This window comes from Oryctolagus cuniculus, chromosome X (genome assembly GCF_051225735.1).
Source record: "Oryctolagus cuniculus isolate XC-2025 breed Fujian yellow rabbit chromosome X, ASM5122573v1, whole genome shotgun sequence".
Classification (NCBI taxonomy): domain Eukaryota; kingdom Metazoa; phylum Chordata; class Mammalia; order Lagomorpha; family Leporidae; genus Oryctolagus; species Oryctolagus cuniculus.
The window spans coordinates 5,747,989-5,767,966 of record NC_142888.1 but is presented as its reverse complement, the minus strand read 5'-3'; the positions used below and the strand labels follow the sequence as shown (position 1 = coordinate 5,767,966).

Below are 19,978 nucleotides of genomic sequence, written 5' to 3'. Positions count from 1 at the left end.
ATCTAATACATGATCTGGCACTTTTGTCAAAAGTGGATTAATTTTTGTGCTCTGTTCTGTTCCATTGATCTATGTGTCTGTTTTTATGCCAGTACCATGCTGTTTTATTTGCTATAGCATTGTAGTATGCTTTGAAGTCAGGTGTTGTGATGCCTCCAGCTTGATTTTTCTTGCTCAGGATCACCCTGTCTATTCTGGATCTTTTGTGATTCCATATGCATTTTAGGATTGTGTTTTCTAATTCTGTAAAAAATGTCACTGGTATTTTGATAGGTATTACATTGAATCTGTAGATTGCATTAGGTAGTATAGACATTTTAATTATATTGATTCTTCCAATTTATGAACAAGGAAGATCTTTTTTGTATGTCCTTGATGATTTCTTCCATCAATGTTTGATAATTTTCATTGCGGAGATCTTTCAGTTCCAAGAATCTGTTTTTTTTTTTTTAATTTTTTGACAGGCAGAGTGGACAGTGAGAGAGAGAGACAGAGAGAAAGGTCTTCCTTTGCCGTTGGTTCACCCTCCAATGGCCGCCGTGGCCAGCGCGCTCCGGTGGGCGCACTACGCTGATCCGAAGGCAGGAGCCAGGTATTTATTATCCTGGTCTCCCATGGGGTGCAGGGCCCAAGCACCTGGGCCATCCTCCACTGCACTCCCTGGCCACAGCAGAGAGCTGGCCTGGAAGAGGGGCAACCGGGACAGAATCTGGCGCCCCGACCGGGACTAGAACCCGGTGTGCCGGCACCGCTAGGTGGAGGATTAGCCTAGTGAGCCGCGGCGCCGGCCAAGAATTTGTTTTAACAAGCCCTCCATGGGATTCTGATATATGCATGTTCAGGTTTGAGAACCACTACTCTAAACTGTCTTTCTTAATCCTTCTCTTCAGATTCAATTAGCATTGGTTTAGGGCCTGAACACATCAGGTACTGTGCAGAGCCTTAGAGTGATCTGGTGGTGCAAGTACTATGTGGGGTCTTCAGAAAGTTCATGGAAAATGCACAGTATCTTTTAAATTCACTTTTTTTTTAAAAAGATTTATTTATTTTACTTGAAAGTCAGAGTTACACAGAGAGAGAAGGAGAGGCAGGAGAGAGAGGTCTTCCATCTGCTTGTTCACTCCCCAATTGGCCGCAATGGCCGGAGCCACGCCAATCCAAAGCCAGGAGCCAGGGGCTTCCTCCGGGTCTCCCACGTGGGTGCAAGGGCCCAAGGACTTGGGCCATCTTCTACTGCTTTCCCAGGCCATAGCAGAGAGCTGGATCAGAAGAGGAGCAACCGGGACATGAACCGGCACCCATATGGGATACTGGCACTGCAGGCAGCAGCTTTACCTGCTATGCCACAGTGCCGGCCCCTAAATTCACTTTTCGAAGTATCTATGTATCATCCCATTTTATAGGTGGGAAAACTGCAGCTGAAGAGTGTAAAATGACTACATCAAAGTTATGGGCAAAAAAGTGGCAGACAGAGATAGAATTTGAATCTGATCTTCTGACTCTAAATCTATAAATATTTCATTTCATCACATGCACAGACAGAAAGGTATAAACATTAAGCAATACTGACCTATAGTGAACTGGCCTCTAATAGGAGTGTAGGGAAGGTTTATTTTAGATGAGTTTGAATCACCCCATTCTGACTTCTTTGGGTTCCCTAAGTCCCTTCTCTTAGAGCTTGGTTACCACTTGTTTTTCATCATCTGTCCAGAAGTAGGTGATACAAAATGATTGTATTTAACCCCTTAGATATGAAGCTACTCAGTGGTAAGACTGGCTTCATGAATTTCAGTCTTTGTTCTCATTGATTTCCTCATAGATGAAGGACTATCTTGTGAGGTCCATCTGGCACATAGGAAATTGAGCATAAACTACCCCATGCTAAAACCATTCCAGGGTGAAGGATTTCAACATTTGTATTAGGCCATTCATTAAATACTTTTATGTTAAATCCATATAATGAAGTACCATTCTGCTCCAGTCTTGAGTGACCCTACTTCAGGCATCAAATGGTGGAGAAGTTCTGTTTACTCTAAGCTCTAACTTTTTCTTATTTTCACTTTTTTAAAAAATTTATTTATTTGTTTGAAAGGCAGAGTTACAGAGAGAAGAGGGGGAAGGAAAGAGAGGGATATCTTTGATCAGTTGGTTCACTCCCCAAATTGCCACAATGGCCAGAACTAGGCTGGACCAAAGCAGGAGCCTGGAACTCTATCCAAGTGTCTCCCGTGGGTGTAGGCCTAAGCACTTGGGCCATCTTCCACTACTTTTGCAGGCCCATTATCCGGGAGCTAGATTGGAAGTAGAGCAGCCACAACTGTAACTGGTGCTTACATGGGATTCTGGTACCACAGACAGCTTGACCCACTGTGCCACAACACAGGCCCCCAGATCATAACTTTTGTCTGGTAGACAACCGGGGTTGGTCATCAGAATTTAATGGGCCAGGATCTTGAGGAGAGGACCCTGCCAGGAAATGCAAACTCATGGTAGGTTCTTCAGCCCAAAACTAGAGCACAGGTAATAGCCAATAGAAATCTGAGACTTACCAAAGAGGGAAAAATTCCCCTTCCTGCTCACAAGCTCCTGGGCAACGCTTGGCAAAAGTCTTTTAGCAAAGTGCTGTTCAGAGGAAAATTATGCAAAAATGTTCATCTTATCCTTCTAGTGTAGATAAAAGGGGTAAACCCAGGCCGGCGCCGTGGCTCACTAGGCTAATCCTCCGCCTAGCGGCGCCGGCACACCAGGTTCTAGTCCCGGTCGGGGCGCCGGATTCTGTCCCGGTTGCCCCTCTTCCAGGCCAGCTCTCTGCTGTGGCCCAGGAGTGCAGTGGAGGATGGCCCAGGTGCTTGGGCCCTGCACCCCATGGGAGACCAGGAAAAGCACCTGGCTCCTGGCTCCTGCCATCGGATCAGCGCGGTGCGCCGGCCGCAGCGCGGCGGCCGCGGCGGCCATTGGAGGGTGAACCAACGGCAAAGGAAAACCTTTCTCTCTGTCTCTCTCTCTCTCTCACTGTCCACTCTGCCTGTCAAAAAAAAAAAAAAAAAGGGGGGGGGGTAAACCCAGACAATGCAGATACCTGATGAGTGGCCTGTATGTGTTTCTAGTAACTGAAATGAAAGAGCCTTTTCCTGTCCTTAAGTCATGGTTACCTAGTTGATATTGTCCTAAATTAACTTGGCTTGGTTAGTTTTTGAAGCCTTGAGCAAGTTGTAGCTTTTTGTTTCAGAGTCAGGCCAGAATTAGCCCAGTTCTGTAGCACCTCGGGATTTTTTTTTAAAGATTTTTTTTATTTGAAAGGCAGAGTTATGAAGAAAAAGGGAAAGAGAGAAGAGAGGCGAGAGAGGAGAGATCTGGGACTCAAACTGGTGCTCATGGGCTGCCTGGCATTGCAGGTCAAGGTTTAACCTGCTGCATCACAACGCTGGCCCCAGGATTGGGTTTTATGAAGACTAAGTGGTGTCAGTGAAGCTGCTAGCCCTGCTTCAGGCCTTCTCTAGTGGAGGCCCAGAGAGGAGCTGGTATTTGCAGTGTCATTAGGGGGTGGGAATGCAGAATTAGAGCACCTTCACTCCCGGGCCAAGGACAACTTTATGAAAGTAACGATTTGGCTAATACAAGAGTGCTTTCGATAATTCCTGTTAAAAAGCAAGCTTGATTGTTGTTTTTCTCTTCTGATTAAGATTGTTTGGTTCTTCCTTCAGTCCTCAAACCTACCCAACTCTGGAAAGCATGAATGCTTTATTTTGTGGCCAGAATGTTCTGTACTCATGTATCTTTTAAATTTTGAAATGTGCAGTGTCATCCCCAGAAAACTATGGCAGAAAAATGTTACAATATATAAAACAATTGATTCCCCTTTAAGAAGTTCTAAGATGAAAATAGGGCTTTGCAAAATAGATTTCAAAGTTAGTATCACCAAAAAAGTTAGGTTTAAGGCTATAAAAACTGAAACTATATTTTAATTTAAATTTTCTCAGATAAGAATGTTCTGGGCTTTCACCTAGAAGGGATGCAGTTCATTTTGGAGCAAAATGCCAGTTCTGCTGAATGGTGCAAAACTGGCTTGAGACAGGCCTCAAGGAGTTAATGCTTGTCCAGCTTTATTCTTAAACAAATCAAGGCCTGGCTCAGCGGAAGCTTCTCCCTAGGGAGGGAGGGGACAGAGAGCGGGGAAAGGACAGGACCAGGACACAGTGTTCACATTGAGGAGCAGTGGCTAGCCTAACTGCATTGTTTATTCTCCATCCACTAAGAAAAGGCGCTGGTGTAGCAGAGGGAGCACGTGTGCCTGGGTTTGGAGGCTGAGCACAGAAAGCTTCATGTGGTGACTCATCCTGCGCAGAGGCAGCAGTGCAGTGCTGGGGCTGGGTGATCGAGCTTGTTCTTCGCTGACACTGACGCTTGGTGTGAACTGGGCAGGAGCGGCTGGAGGCGATGATGCGCCGGTCCCTGGAGCGCACACAGCAGCTGGAGCTGAAGAAGAAGTGCTCGTGGGGAACATCCCTGGCTGCAGGGCCTGGAGGACGTGATGGTAAGTTCAGGGCTATCCCTGCATTGCAGGACCCTGGTGTGGAGACCATGGGCACAGCTCGGGTCTGGGGGATGCTTTTATACAGTTCTACAGTATCATTTTCAGGTGTGATATTTAAAACTGCCAAGCCTCCTGTGTATACATTTCTATAAAGAGGAACTATGCATTTCTTCTTGCTAGCAAACAGTGGTTGATATAATTACTGGGCTTTGAGGTTGAGCCAAAACAAAGAAAAAAATGTAAAGAAAGTGAATGCAGAACCTGGTTACTCAGTGGGCAAACCCAGGGGTGATCTGATTTCAGGGAAAGGAAATGGCAGGAGGCTCAGTCACCGCTCCAGCCATGACCAGAAACAGCAGAGCAGGGAATAGGCTTTTTCCTTTCTCATTAAGAATTTCTGTTGCTCTTTTGATTTTTGTTTTGAAGGTGACTTATTTATTCATTATCCAGTTCATACTCATCTTTAAATTTTCAAATGTTTAATTTACTGTAAGTAGTTTCTGTGTGGCTTTTTCCTCTTTTCAGTGTTTGACTACATTTCAGTGATCTCAGCATTGTATTATGCAGGAGTTATATACTAGCTCTTTCTGAGAGCAAATGTTTAGAGTCCAGTTCTTTTACTTTGCTGAATTGTGCTTTTAACCTTTTGGCAGTGAAAAGACTTTAGTTCTTCTTCTTTGAGAAGTTAACAATCCATTTCAGTTACTTTTCTAGTTTGCTAATTAGAAACTAAAATACAACAACAAATTGGAACATTTTTCTTTTACCTCTCTTTGCTCTGATTTTTTGCTGTGTAGGTGAATCAGAAAATACCCCACCCCCTCCTCTAGGCTTAGCAGCCAGCACTGCCTCTCCGGATGCAGGGACTACTGCCACCGCTGCCGAGTCCGCCAACGGTATATCCCAGCATCACCGTGCCACGGCGTTTTGTGCTAACTGTTCTGATCACCCTCTTTCATCTCTGTGTCTGCCTAAAGCACTTATACAGTTGGTTTCTTGGTCTGATCTCTTAAAACTTTTTTCTAGAAATGTCAATGACATGCCCATATTTCTTTGTTCTTCTGTCATTATGGAGCTGTGCATGCTTTACATCTTAGTGCCCTGGAGACATTTCATCCTCAGCTCGATAATTTCTGCCTGGAAAAATCTTGTCAGTATTTGATTTTTATATATTTAGCTCTTTAATAATCTCACTAATCATCTGTCTTAAGCATTAAGTAGTAGGACATTCCCATCACTTCTGGTTACCAAAACTTGTCATCACAGAGTTCTGAATGGAATACATGGGCTTGGTGTTAATGTAATGAATGAAGAAGTGTTTGAGAGGGAGTGATAGGGAGACTATCACTACTAACACTGGGAATTCAATAATTAGATAATTTGGCTTTGTATTTGATTTCATCTCTCTAATAGGCTATCTGTTTTGGATACAGACCTGGGAAGTTCTTAAGGTCTACATCAAGGACAGAACTGGCAAAACTTTGTTCCTATTTAATAATGACTTTAGAAATGCAACACATCTTCAGCTGGCAATGAGAAAATAACATGTAAAATTAGGAATGCAGTATTTACCAGCAATGTGGGTCATATTGGCAGTGAGAATAAATATCCTTAGTTTCTGGCATTCCTTTGACAAAGAATAATTTGTTTAGGATCAGATTTTACTGCATGGCCAAGTTAAATATAGTGTCAGCCCTGGATTTCCCCTACAGAGGAGTGCAGGTAGAGTAGAATTGCTGGCTGGAACAGGGTGAGGTGAGTGCTTAAGGAGGCAGCAAAAGTACAGTAATCCAGATCAAATAAATTTGGTGTGATATTTTTCAAAAAGTTAATGCAAAACAACCAGTAACAAAGTACTGAATTTCAGCAGACCAATCCTGTGCAGATCAGAACCTGAGTCAAAAGGGAAAATGTGCATTCCTTTATACATATTTTTGTGTCATTTCTAATGATTAATTTTTCCCCAGAACATCAAAGTAGTTAAAAATATTGGAAAATTGAAAAGTAGGAATGTTAAATTCATGACATCATTTTTTTTAAGATTTATGTATTTGTTTGAAAAGCAGAGTTACAGAGAGGCAGAGGCAGGGGCGGGGAGAGGTCTTCCATCCGCTTGTTCACTCCCTCCAAATGGCCACCTGGAGCTGTGCCAATTCAAAGCCAGGAGCCAGGAATTTCTTTCAGGTCTTCCACATGGGTACAGGGGTCCAAGGACTTGGGCCATCTTCTGCCGCTTTCCCAAGTGCATTAGCAAGGAGCTGGATGGGATGTGGAACAGCCAGGACTCAAACCTGTGCCCACATGGGATGTCAGCACTGTAGGCAGTGGCTTTACCTGCTATGCTACAGCGCTGGCCCCAACCCCATCTTTTATAAGAGAAGGAAAACCAACTGCTAAAGGTCATTCTATTGTAAATACAGCTGCTTGCATTACAAATTACATCTCTCTCCAACCTGAGCTACAAATAGATAACCTACAGGAAAAGTTCAGTTTCAGCACACAGACTCAGGCTATAGAATGTTTTCCGTTATTTATCTCTGGGTCCAAGTTAGTTTCATTTTTGTGTATTGTTAATATATTCAAAAATCCTTGGATACAAGGGAATGATTTGCTGGTGGGATTAGCATGTCTTCAGTTGACCTCTTGAGCAAGGTTGAACATTTGAAATCGAAGAGATTTACACAGTGGAGAAATTAGAGATCTTGCTGCACACCAGGGGACAGATATGGTGGAAGCAGAGTGTGCTGTGCCATGGTGGTTAGAGAGTGTCTGGATGAGGACAGGAAGGACACTTGGAGATGTGTGTTTCTCAGTCCACAGTGCTACGAGTATCAATGTTTTCAATGCGTTTCTCTGCAGCATGTGACAAACTTTCAACATCAACTATGAATTTGCCAAAGCAGACGGAGCCTCCCATGAGTAAGCGCCTGTCTTCATCCACTGCGGCAATATCCTATTCCCCAGACCGAGGCAAGTGCACGTGTAGACCTGGTCTCTCCAGTTTGCTTGGTATTAGCGTCTTAACGTTGGCTTTTGTGAGAGCCCTCTCTTGAGCTTTCTGCAGATACCACCCTTGTGGTTTGAATGTGGGAGCCCAGGGTCTCACAAATAGAACTTTGGAAAGTGGCATCGCTCCTTAGATCCAGGTCATTGTTAAATAAGGACAGTAAATAGTGATACTCTCTCAGTCTGAAGAGACAGTTCTACTTTCCACAGTGCATTTAGGAGTTATCCTGCCCAGGAATTCATTAAGCAGTGGGGAGGTGTGACTGTTAATAAAGTAGCTGGTCAGTGGCAAAATATAGTTGATTAGCCAGAATGAGCAGAATTTATGAGTCAGTTACATGGGAGATAAAGATACGTGAAAAATTGGGGATATTGCCTGTGGTTTGTAGCTGTTTTGTAGATGAAAACACAAGCACAAAACTAATATAAGGCCTCTAGAGGAGGACAAAGATAGGTGGCCATTTTAGGCACTCTGTTTTGAGGAAGGACATGATGAGAATAGGACATGTGCCAGTTCAGAACCTTGAATAGATTTGTGTTCCAGTGGAGGCTCAGATAAGTAACTGAAAGTCTGGATTTATCCCTTTCTGAGTATGTAGGTTAAGGAACGGCGGAAAGCTTTCCTACCATTAAATATATTTTTAAAGTATCACCAAAGGAGTATCACGTGCCAGTGGAAAACTTAGCAAATGAAGCTGTCACCAAGGGCACACAGGGGGATGTTTGTGACTTGGAAGAGGCCTGCGTTTCTTCCTGGTGGTTGTTCACTGGCACTGCCCTTGCCCCTTCATCCCAGCCAGAGGCATGACATGTATGTCAGATATTCTGTGAATGTCACAATGCTGCTGATCTCAAATGCACTTCATAAGTAAATGCAGGGAACCTTGAAGTAATTAAAAGCTGGATGAGAAAGCACCTACATACTCTTAACTCTATATTCCATTAATGAGTGTATGCCAGATATTTTCATTAACACATGGTTAAAGATTGACATTAAATTCATTTTTCATTAATTACTATGGAAAAACGATGCTGTTAAATATTATTGAAAACTGAATTATCTACTTGTGGATGATAAATTGAAAAATCTTAATCCTCAACTATTTGCTAGTTAATAGGCACTCAAAAAAAACATAGTAATGGAAAAGTTAATCTGTTGCCATATAATACATTCCAAAGCCATCCAAATATTTTGGTCATTGAATTTTAAATTAGGAATATTACTATCTTCCACTAAGGCTTATAATCAGTTGGCTGTTACTAGTTCTGTGCGTCTCATTTTTTGCCCTTATTTACATGGGAAAAGTATGAAAGAGTGTATTTTGATGCTATTATAAGATGACACATTTCATTTTAGAATTTTGTGTTATAAATATTTATTAACAGAGGACCTAAAATAAGGGTTTTGTAGGTATAATCTTTTTTTTTTTTTTCAATGTTAGATCTGGTTGGTGAGTAAGTGGTTTCATGAGTCTGGATTACATCTTGGGAAGTGGGCTAATTCTCTTTGATTGATACAGGTCACTGTACTTTAATAGCGTATTGTATGGATTCTAGCATCCCAAGAGAATTAGTGCACTCTCCCAAACTCTAAATAACATATCATTTGTCTTCTTTTACTATGTCAGACTCCATAGCCATCCTTCATTAAGATATTTTTATTTTCCACACTTGTTTTGCAACCTCAAATTTAATTTGCATCTTGCACTATATCATTTAAACATTTTGTTTTATTTTTATTTTGCTTTTTAAAATTTTCATTTGATTCCGTCCCTTAGCTCATCGCATGCACCTTAGTTCCATGGAAAGCTTTCTTGTTATGCGACTGTTGACACCCACACAGGCTTCTTTAGCCAGAAGCAGAAGTACACTCATGTTCTCTGAGCAGGCCAGTGATTCAGGTAAAAGAGGCTAAGCTGGTGACACCAAGGAAAATCCCCAAAGTGGTGTTGGTGGGCCTGGGATTTATTCCTCAGTTTTTTCTTTTGCTTCCCATTTTCTGGCTTTGTGAAATGTCTTCAGTGATTAATAACATTTTTTACCCAGCAGTATTTTTGCTGTTACCATTTCTTTTAAGTGTCTCAAAGGTGAGTAAACTCTTTTGTGACTTGAGGGCATGTATATTAGAGGAAAAATTCACTTGATAAGCTGTGGAAGTTAGTATATTTTTCTTAAATTATTTGGCTGTGTAGCCTTTAGACCAGTCTCTGAAGTCCCATAGACAACTGAACCATTCAAAGCTTTTACCAGTTTCAGTAAGTTAATTAACTTCTCTAAGTCTTTTGCTCATCTGTAAAATAGAGTTATTTTAAATTATTGTGAAGATTAAATTATCTAATGTATGTAAATGAGATAACACAATGATTGGCCCAGAGTAAGAGCTCAGCAAAGGTCTAGAGCCTTCTTACTCATAGTGATCTGTGAGACAGCAGTGGTGGCACCCTCTCAGAGCTTAGCTTGCTAGGACGACTTGCTTTCAGACCTGCACACGGAAGTCTGAGAAACACTGGACCATACCATCGAAGCCCTTCCTTTACCAAAGTGGATCAAATCAGTATGTTGAGATTAACAAACGCTGGCAAAACATGCCATATTTAAATATTAGAACAAAATCCCAAAGTTTCAAAACGTTTCAAAATAGATTTTAATCACTTTCCATTCCTTTCAACCTGATCCAGTGATACAGAAAGTAGAGCTGGACTCTTAGTCCGTTGTTATAAACTGCAACCACTCAAAAAAGTCAGACACAAGATGTCAGCAGCAGGGACATGCTCCTCAGAAAGGGTGGAGTTCAGTCTGTGAGGAGTGCATAAAGGGATTGCATTGCCTGCGATGTTCCTTGCCTAATTTGCAGCTGTTCCAAGAATTGCAAGCTGGGAATATAATGAGGATCTGCATCAGAAATACAGAACCAGTGAGCATCTTGATTTCTGATGATTCCATCAGAAGGCAAGCCCTTTCCTGTGAACACTTACATGTGGCCTGGACAGTTCAGCAGCATCCAGGATGTTTTCACAGTTTACGGGCCTGTGGAGAGGTGTTCTATATCTGCAGTGGTCCCTAGTTGATTTTTAAAATTCAAAGTATATCTCTGCCTGGAAATTGCCTGACTTTTCATATCTTCCTTTTTCTAGAGGTTCTATTAGGCCAGAGTCATCAAAAAATATTATCAGTTATGGAAACTTTGGGTTGTAATACTCGGGAGTTTAACTTCCAACCCACCCACTGATGGCAAAAAGCCAAGAGGGTGTGTCCCGCTTGGAGGACAAAACAAAAACCAAGGGCATTACGTGGACTGCACTTTTTGCTCATTTTATCTAGCATTGCCAGTCAACCAGTGAATCCCTTGAACCAAGTCTCTTGGAGTTTCATCAGATACCCTCAAGTTCCGTAGCTAATTTTACCTCTCAAAACAGACAGTAAATAGGCTTCCATTTTATACCATAGATGACTCTAGGCACCCATGCACCACAGGTTCATTGTTCTCTGCCCCTTTATCATTTCTTTTCCCAAATAATTCTCTAGGATCATTTCTAGTGATTCACTCTCCTGACATCGTTTGTGTAAGTGATTCCTCAAGACCCCTCTTCCCAGGGTTTGATGGTTCACTAGGAGTGCTCAGACAACTCACCATAGTCACACTCGTGGCTATGAATTATAGCAGAAGGATATACAGCAAAAGGAAAAGGCACATGGAGCTAAGTCCAGAGGAAATCAGGTACAAGTTTCCCAGAAGCCTCTCCCAGAAAAGGCACATAAGACATGCTTAATTCTCCAGCAACGAACTGTGATGTGTGTGGACAGTCACTAACTGAGGAAGCTCATTAGAGACTCAGCGCCCAGGGGTTTTACTCAGAGCTGGCCATGTGGGCCCTGCTGCTAGGCACATATCTAAATTCCAGACTCCCAGAAGGAAAGCAGGTATTCAGCATAAACCATTTATTTACACCAGCAGTTTAGGCACTTACCAGTTAATAGTGGAAGCCTTCCAAAATGGAAGTTCCTATATGCCAGTCAAGGGCCAGCCTTGTAAGCAGACCTTGCCAAGGAGAATATTCAGGCCTGCTGTGTGAAGTTTTCCTTCTCAAGGAAATTGAGATTTAGAGAAGTTAAATAACCTGTTCAAAGTGATCCAGTTATGATGTGACAGTGCTAGGTCTGTTTGGCTCCAAAGCAAAAGATTTTTACCCTTGAAATGAACTTGACTTTAGTATTGGGAGCCTTTTTAGGATAAGATTAATTTCTATCATATGCAATAGAAAAAGTACAGGATTTGGAGAATATGGATTGCTCATGTCACATTTTAATAAAGTGCTGATGTTCTTCCCAACTACCCCTACTTTTTCCGTCTGCACTCCCTGTCTTTCTGGCTGCTTTACTGTAACTCTCTAGTGTTCCCTACCTGTCCTCGTTTAGCTCCTGCTGGCCCTTTAAAATCTTCTTACAAATATTCTCCCACTCGAACAATTGAGAAGAAGGCTGTATATACATCTGGCGTTGGAGATGCTGAGAAAGGAGCCCCCGCGGGAGCAGAGGCCTTCCCGGTAAGGTTTAAATCACCTACTCACCCTTCTGGATTGTGGTTTATATGGGGAGTGAACCAGCAGATGGAAAATCTCTTTCTCTCCCCCTTTCTTTATGTCACTCTGCCTTCCAAATAAATAAGCTTTTTAAAGAAGTTTTGGAAGCCTGTGCCGCGGCTCATTAGGCTAATCCTCCACCTTGCGGTGCTGGCACACCGGGTTCTAGTCCCGGTCGGGGCGCCGGATTCTGTCCCGGTTGCCCCTCTTCCAGGCCAGCTCTCTGCTGTGGCCAGGGAGTGCAGTGGAGGATGGCCCAAGTCCTTGGGCCCTGCACCCCATGGGAGACCAGGATAAGTACCTGGCTCCTGCCATTGGATCAGCGCGGTGTGCCGGCCACAGTGTGCTGGCCGCGACGGCCATTGGAGGGTGAACCAACGGCAAAGGAAGACCTTTTTCTCTGTCTCTCTCTCTCACTGTCCACTCTGCCTGTCAAAAAATAAATTAAAATTAAAATTAAAAAAAAAAGTTTTGGTGAAATGCTGACACTGTCAGGTAAAATAGATGTTGAACAAGTACCTCCAATTATGTATACAAGTATGCATACTTAGAAATTCTGTGTGCCATAACTACTTTTGTTATCAGTTGCTACATAACAGATTACTCCAAACCTTGGCAGATTTAAGCAACAAACACTTTCTCATAGGCTCTTTGGTTCAGAAATTGAGTGACCTAACTGGAGACTTCTGGTACAGGGTCTTTCATGAGGGTGTGGTCAAGATGTTGACCCAGGGCTGCATCCAGCACCTGAAGCTTGACTGGGCCTCCTCTGAGATGCTCACTCAAATGGCTGTTGGCAAGAAGCTTCAGTTAGTGCCTGGATGGGCCTTCCATAAAACTTCTTGAGTGTCCAAGTGACTTGACAACTGTCTTCCCCCAGAGCAAGCGATTCAAGAAAGGAATATGTGGGAGAAGCAGTAATGCCTTTTGTTTTTGTTTTTGTTTTTGTTTTTGCCCAACCTGTCACATCTGCCACATGCTATTAAAAACAAGTCACTAAGATCAGCCTACACTCAAGGGGAGAAGAATTAAACTCTGCTTCTTGAAGTGAGAAGTATTAAATAACACGTGGACTTATTTTTAAACTTCTGTGTATCACTGTACTATTGAGCATTTTATAATACCATTTTTTTCCATTGTGGGCCTGCAGCTCTTCAAAGAGGAGTGAATATTCTGACTCTTAGATTTTATTGTAGGATAGAAAGATGCCAAAAGGGGCTGTGGAAGTGGATGTGGGATCAATTAAAGTTTTTTTTTTTTTTAAGATTTGTTTATTTATTTGAAAGGCATAGTTACAGAGAAAGAAAGGAAGAAATGGAGCTTCCATCCTCTGGTTTATTCCCAAATGGCTGCAATGGCCAGGGCTAGACCGGGCTGAAGCTAGCAGCTTCATCAGGATCTCCCATGTTGGCAGCAGGGGCTCAAGCACTTGAGCCATCTTCTGCTTTCCCAGCTGCATTTGCAGGGAGCTGGACTGGAAGTGGAGCAGCCAGGATTCAACCCGGTGCCCTTATGGGATACTGGCACTACAGGTGGCAGCTTAAGCTGCTGCAGTAGAGAGGGAAGGGGACTAGCTATGTGGAATGCCTTTTCAGGCCAGGCACTGATGCCCATGACCTTCTGCCTTCTGCTGAGGGAGGCAACGGGAAAGACAGGAATGGGTGGACTTAGAGTCCTCATTATATCATGTGTGCTAATCAGGGTGCACAGCTCACTCATTGTCTTGCATGTTATAACCACACTTTCACCCATCTGTAATTTTCATGGTAAGGATTGTATCTCTTTGTATTTTTTCTAGTTCCTATATTTCTTGGACCACAATATGGTTCTTTTGTTAGTTCTTTGCAGTATAACAAGGAGAAGGAAATCTTTTCAGTTTGAGGCTCAAAAGAATTTAACTGGATAACATAATGTGATGACCCCATGGTGCCTCCCTGCAAAGTTCCCCATTATGTGAAGCTTCATATGGAGACCTATAAAAGGAAGCTAAGTGGGCCAGCGCTGTGGTGTAGCAGGTGAAGCCGCCGCCTGCAGTGCCAGCATCCCCTATGGGTACCAGTTCAAGTCCTGGCTGCTTCACTTCCTATTCAGCTCTCTGTTATGACCTGGGAAAGCAGTACAAGATGGCCCAAGTGCTTGGGTCCCTGCACCCACGTGGGAGACTTGGAAGAAGCTCCTGGCTCCTGGCTTCAGATCAGCACAGCTCTGGCCATTACAGCCAGTTGGGGAGTGAACCAGCAGATGAAAGACCCCCCTCTCTCTCTCTGCCTCTTCTTCTCTATCTGTGTAACTCTGACTTTCAAATAAATAAAAATAAATCTTTTTTTAAAAAGCTAAGCACCATTTTCATTGGGAGTATTGTTAAAAATTTTGAAAGTACTATCAGTCATGGGACATGACTGTCCTGTTCTTTGTCCCGTACAGGTGGACAAGGTGAAGAGAGGGCAACGAGTGACAACTTCGGTTCCCACCAGTGGCCATGGATCCCCTCTGAGAAGATGTGACTTTCCAAAAGGAATTTCCGAGAGGCCATCTTCTCCTGTGATATCCAAGTAAGCATAGTTCCCTTTGCCAGTCTGATGACCAAGAATCATGGTGGGGCTTGTGTCCTCCAGTATTGCGGCTCCTGCTCCCTCATGAGGCATGGCCAGGCAGAGGCGGTGAGCGGGAGAAAGGCTGGCCTTTGAGCCATCTCCTTTGACTGTGTATCTTCTGGGTAACTGGTAAGCTACTAATGGGTGTATTGCCTGGTAAATATAGGACTCTTACTGAGATGGTGTACTCAGCATTTTCTCTTCAGGTTTGTGAGGAATTAATTGATTGCACTGTGTGTGGACATCTGCCTGCACTACCCATCACCTTGGCTGTCTTTCAGGCAGACAGAGAAAATAATAATTTGTCAGTCGTGAACAGCACTATGGTTTTTGTTTGCTTGTTTTTTATTTGCATTTATTTGCACATTTTTATTTATTTGAAAGGCAGAGAAAGGGAGGGAGGGAGAGGAGGGGAAGAGGGAGGAGAGGGGAGGTGAGTAGAGGAGAAGGGAGGAGAGATATATTCCATCCACTGGTTCACTTCCCAAATGCCTGTAACCACCAGGGCTGGGCCAGGCAGAAGTAGGGAACCAGGAACTCAATCTCCCAAATGGGTGACAGGGACCCAACCATTTAAGCAATCACCCGCTGCCTTCCAGGGTATAGATTATCAGGAAGCTGGAGTCAGGAATAAAGTCAGGACTCGAATCTAGACACTCCAATGTGGGTTGCAGATATCAACAAATGCTCAACTACAAATACACTACAAATACCTGTTATTGGTGTGTCCATCTCCCAAAAGGAAAATCCTTCCATTGCACATCACTGAATTAATAGTATGGTTGGTTGGTTTGTTTGTAGTTCATTGTGTCTTTTCTGGTCTAGTATTGCCTGTCTTTGTTTATGGTATCACTCTCATGCATATTGTTTAAGTTTGTAATGTTGGTTCAACAATCTTTATTTTTCATTGTCTTATTTCTGAGCCTTTTCAGCTTCTAGCCGTATTCTGGTGTTAATCTGGGACCTTTATATTAACAGAAAGGAAAGCCTAGTGTGGGGAGCAACCGGACTAGACTGAGTTACTGGAATTAAGACTTATTCTATGCATCTGCTCTCCCACAATATGGCGCTGGGAGAGAAGTAAACAGCTTCCGCACAGCTGCCTCCAGTTCAACTAATAAACTGTAGGACTTGCTACTGATTGGAGGAGAGCAGCGTACTCGGCGTGTGGGCAGCCGAGTTGGGATTGGCGGAGGAGGACTATAAAGGAGGAGAGAGACGGCATGCACCAGGGAACATCTATGGGGAACATCTAAGGGAACCCGTGCAGCCCCCGAGAAAGCCGGCCGGCGGTGTGCCGCTCCCCTGCGGAAGTGGGGAATGCGGCCAGGGGGAACTGCCCTTCCACGGAGGTGGAAGGGATAGTAGCCAACCCGGGAAGAACCAGCAGCAAACCCGGGGAGGGCCGAGCAGACGAAAGAACAGCGCAGGGTCCTGTGTCGTTCCTCCACGAAGAGGGGGAGCGACATAATGGTGCCGTGACTCGGATATGAAGCCTAGGCAGGGTTTAGTGTCGTTCCTCCACGAAGAGGGGGAGCGACATAATGGTGCCGTGACTCGGATAGGAAACCTAGCTTGGATAGGAAACCTAGGACGGATAAAAAACTTAGGAGGGAAGAAACGGGAAGAACTAGGGAAAATATCGGAGAGAGAAACTAGCAAACAGCCTAGGGAAATTACCGGAGAGAGAGACTAGCAAACAGCCTAGGGAAAAGCCGGACGAAAAAGGTGCCGGAAGAAGCTATTGAAAGCCTAGGCATAGACTCAGATACGGACTACGGGGGGAAGCTGGGAGAAATCTCTAAGGTCGAAAGCGAAAGTGAAAGCTAGAACAAACAGACTCGGACGCGGACTGTGGGGAGAGGCCAGGAGAAATGAGGGAGGAATATCGTTGGAGGAAAGTTTGGGGAAACATACCGGGTAGAGAAAAATGTTAGGGAAATTGAAGCCGTGGGGGGCAGGCCAAGGCGGACACGAAAGCCACTTTGGGGTTCTCAAGTTAGCCCGGGAATGGGGGGCGAAAAGTTGAAACCAGAAGCTGAAACGTAAGCCAGATTGGGATCCGTCTGATTAGCCCGGGGAGCAAAGGACGGGAAGCCAAACCGTGGGGCGGAGACGTATGCTGGGTTGAATTCGCCAGGCTAGCCCGGGGAACTTAGATTGAATGCTAGTGGCGGACACGTAAGCTACGCTGTGTTACTCGCGGAAGCCGCCGCGTGCAGAGAGAGCACGGGGCGTGAATAGATAGGGAACGGGGCTGGCGCGAGGCCGTGGTGCAGACGCGAAGGCGTGGAGACCGCGGAGTGCGCGAAGCCAAGCCGCGCAAAGCCGGGAAGCTGCGCAGATGAAAGAGGCGCGGGCTGAAGCGGCTCAGAGCTGGAAAGCTGCCGAGAAGCAGCCTCGGGGCGGGCGCAGCCGGGAAGCCGCGGGGATAAGAATGAGAGCGGGAAGCTGCGGGGATAAGAGAAACAGAAGTTTAGAAGTAAAGTGAGAGAAATAGGAATGCTGGAAGATGGAAGTAAAATGGGAGAAGTAGGAATGCCCGGAGATAGAGAAATAGAGAAATAGAAAGGCCTCCCCTCAACATGGCAGTGAGAGAGCTTGGATTCGGTCTGCCTGATTAAGTGAGGCGATGAGCACCTGCGGCGGCTAGCAGCTTATGCGCCGCAGGTCACCGAACACAGGCACGCATCAGCGCCTAAAAACCTCCTCACAATATGGCGAAGAGAGGACCCGGATTCGGTTTGCCTGATTTGATAGGACTTGTAAGAACCTGTGGCAACTCTAGCAAGCAGAGCAGAGTGTGTGCCGCGGGACACCGAAGACAGGCGCGTATCAACGCCAAAAAATAAAAAGAAAGGGGGATCTGTGGGGAGCAACCGGACTAGACTGAGTTACTGGAATTAAGACTTATTCTATGCATCTGCTCTCCCACAATATGGCGCTGGGAGAGAAGTAAACAGCTTCCGCACAGCTGCCTCCAGTTCAACTAATAAACTGTAGGACTTGCTACTGATTGGAGGAGAGCAGCGTACTCGGCGTGTGGGCAGCCGAGTTGGGATTGGCGGAGGAGGACTATAAAGGAGGAGAGAGACGGCATGCACCAGGGAACATCTATGGGGAACATCTAAGGGAACCCGTGCAGCCCCCGAGAAAGCCGGCCGGCGGTGTGCCGCTCCCCTGCGGAAGTGGGGAATGCGGCCAGGGGGAACTGCCCTTCCACGGAGGTGGAAGGGATAGTAGCCAACCCGGGAAGAACCAGCAGCAAACCCGGGGAGGGCCGAGCAGACGAAAGAACAGCGCAGGGTCCTGTGTCGTTCCTCCACGAAGAGGGGGAGCGACACCTAGTTTATCCTGGGGCTTTTTTACACCTTCTCTTTTTCTGGAAATTGATTCAGGATCCCAGGGTGGATAGTAACTTGCAAATTTCATCATCATTGTTGTAAATTTCACTGAATTGAACCATGGATGTTATTGCCTTCAATAGAGATGAGAATTTGAAATTGAAAATCTTAAGGAAGATTGTGTTTCTAAAACTATCTTGTATTTTAAGCCACAGGTGGCTTACCTCAGTTCTTTTTCCCCAACAGAATAATGAATTACAGTTTGGAGAGATGAAACTAGAGATAGTAAAGCAAAGTTTATTCAAGTATATTCCTGGGGCCAGCACTGTGGCACAGCTGGTTAAGGCACTTCCTGAGACAACAGCATCTCGTCTGAGCACTGGTTCGAGACCTAGCTGCTCAGCTTCTAATCTAGTTCCCTGCTAATGTGCCTAGGAAAGCAGTGGAAGATGCTGCCCATGTGGGAGACCTGGATTGAATTCTAGGCTCTTGGTTTTGTCCTGGTCCATTCCTGGCCATTACATCCATTTAGAGAGTAAACCAACAGATGAACAATCTCTGTCTCTCTGCCTCTCCCCTCTCTCTGTAACTCTGCATTTCAAATAAAATACATCTTGAAAACTAACTAACTAACTAAATAAATACATACATAAATAAAGTACATTCCAAGGGACAAATGGACCAGTTGAGAAGAAACATGGCAATTTTTTTCCCTGGTTTGGGGCTTTATCCCTAAAGTGTGAGTGGTGACTGGTGATGCAGCTTTGATGCCCGTAATTGGCGTCTTTCATTTACATCTGGGGATTACATACCTTGAGCTCTGCAGCTCTCTGTGCCTGTGTTTCACAGCATGCATCAGCGATGCTCACGGAGGTGGGTGGGTAGGGAGTACCTGGAGCATAACCGCAATGCCCAGTGTCAAACTGGGCCTCACTGCACACGTGCCATACTAGACTTCTCTGGTTTGTCTGAGTTCTCGTATTATCAGAACACCTTAACCACAAGGTAAACCACCAAGTGGGCAGTCTTGGGTAGATCCCTACAGAGAACAGGGTCCTTGATTTCACCCCTGGTTGAGGGTTGTGTGGCCCATCCCCAGTCACTCATGCCTGATTATCTGCCCGACAATTTGAGTTTTTTTTTTAAAGATTTATTCATTTGAAAGGTAGTGTTATAGACAGAGAGACAGACAGAGAAAGGTCTTCCATCTGCTGGTTCACTCCCCCAAGTGACCACAACAGCTGGAGCTGGGCTGATCTGAAGCCAGGAGCCAGAAGTTTCCTCCAGGTCTCCCGTGCAGGTACAGGGGACCAAACACTTGGGCCATTTTCCACTGCTTTCCCAGGCCATAACAGAGAGCTGGATCCGAAGTGGAGTAGCCAGGACATGAACTGGTGCCCATATAGGATGCTGGCACTGCAGGCGGTGGCTTTACCCACTACACCACAGCACTGCCCCCCCACAATTTGAGTTTTATCAAAGCTCTCCCTGTCCAAAGAGGCTTCAATAAAATCCCAGATTTTTCGTACACAGTTTACTTTAGGGAAAATTTTTAAATTTCCATTGTATCTAGTAATAGTAATCAACACATAGTAGGGTCTTTAAATATGTGTGCAATTAATGAATGCAAGTCACTGTGCCCAGTACTGAGAATCCCCAGATGAGTGAGAACTGTTTCTATTTGAAAGAATCGTGACTGAGGTAGGAGGGAGATATGTACACAATGAATATAATGGAGGCCCTAGCCCAGAGGGCTTCCCAACTTCTTTTTTTGGGGGGAAGGGCGGTTAAAATAACCTTTATTTTCTCAAGTGTAGTAAGTGCACCACAGGAAACTTAAAAACACAAGAAGCAAAGAACAAAGTCATCTGCAATCACAAGCAGTTGAGTTCAACATGTCCTTCTGGGTCCCGTGTGTGC

The 19,978-nt window shown here is 44.6% G+C and overlaps 1 protein-coding gene across 11 annotated transcripts in view; it reads left to right on the top strand.

Annotated features, from left to right (window-relative positions):
- MAP7D2 (MAP7 domain containing 2) overlaps nt 1-19,978 on the top strand; it is a 138,894-nt gene that overhangs the window by 85,922 nt on the left and 32,994 nt on the right. For 5 of the 11 annotated variants that reach the window (XM_008272429.5, XM_089324912.1, XM_089324913.1 and 2 more), the window contains 6 exons: nt 4,423-4,534; nt 5,332-5,430; nt 7,394-7,504; nt 9,319-9,441; nt 11,933-12,084; nt 14,545-14,672. In XM_008272429.5, the coding sequence (XP_008270651.1) occupies nt 4,423-4,534; nt 5,332-5,430; nt 7,394-7,504; nt 9,319-9,441; nt 11,933-12,084; nt 14,545-14,672 (725 nt within the window). The remainder of the gene's footprint in view (nt 1-4,422; nt 4,535-5,331; nt 5,431-7,393; nt 7,505-9,318; nt 9,442-11,932; nt 12,085-14,544; nt 14,673-19,978) is intronic. The other 6 variants (XM_002719944.6, XM_008272430.5, XM_008272432.5 and 3 more) reach the window with 6 other exon arrangements.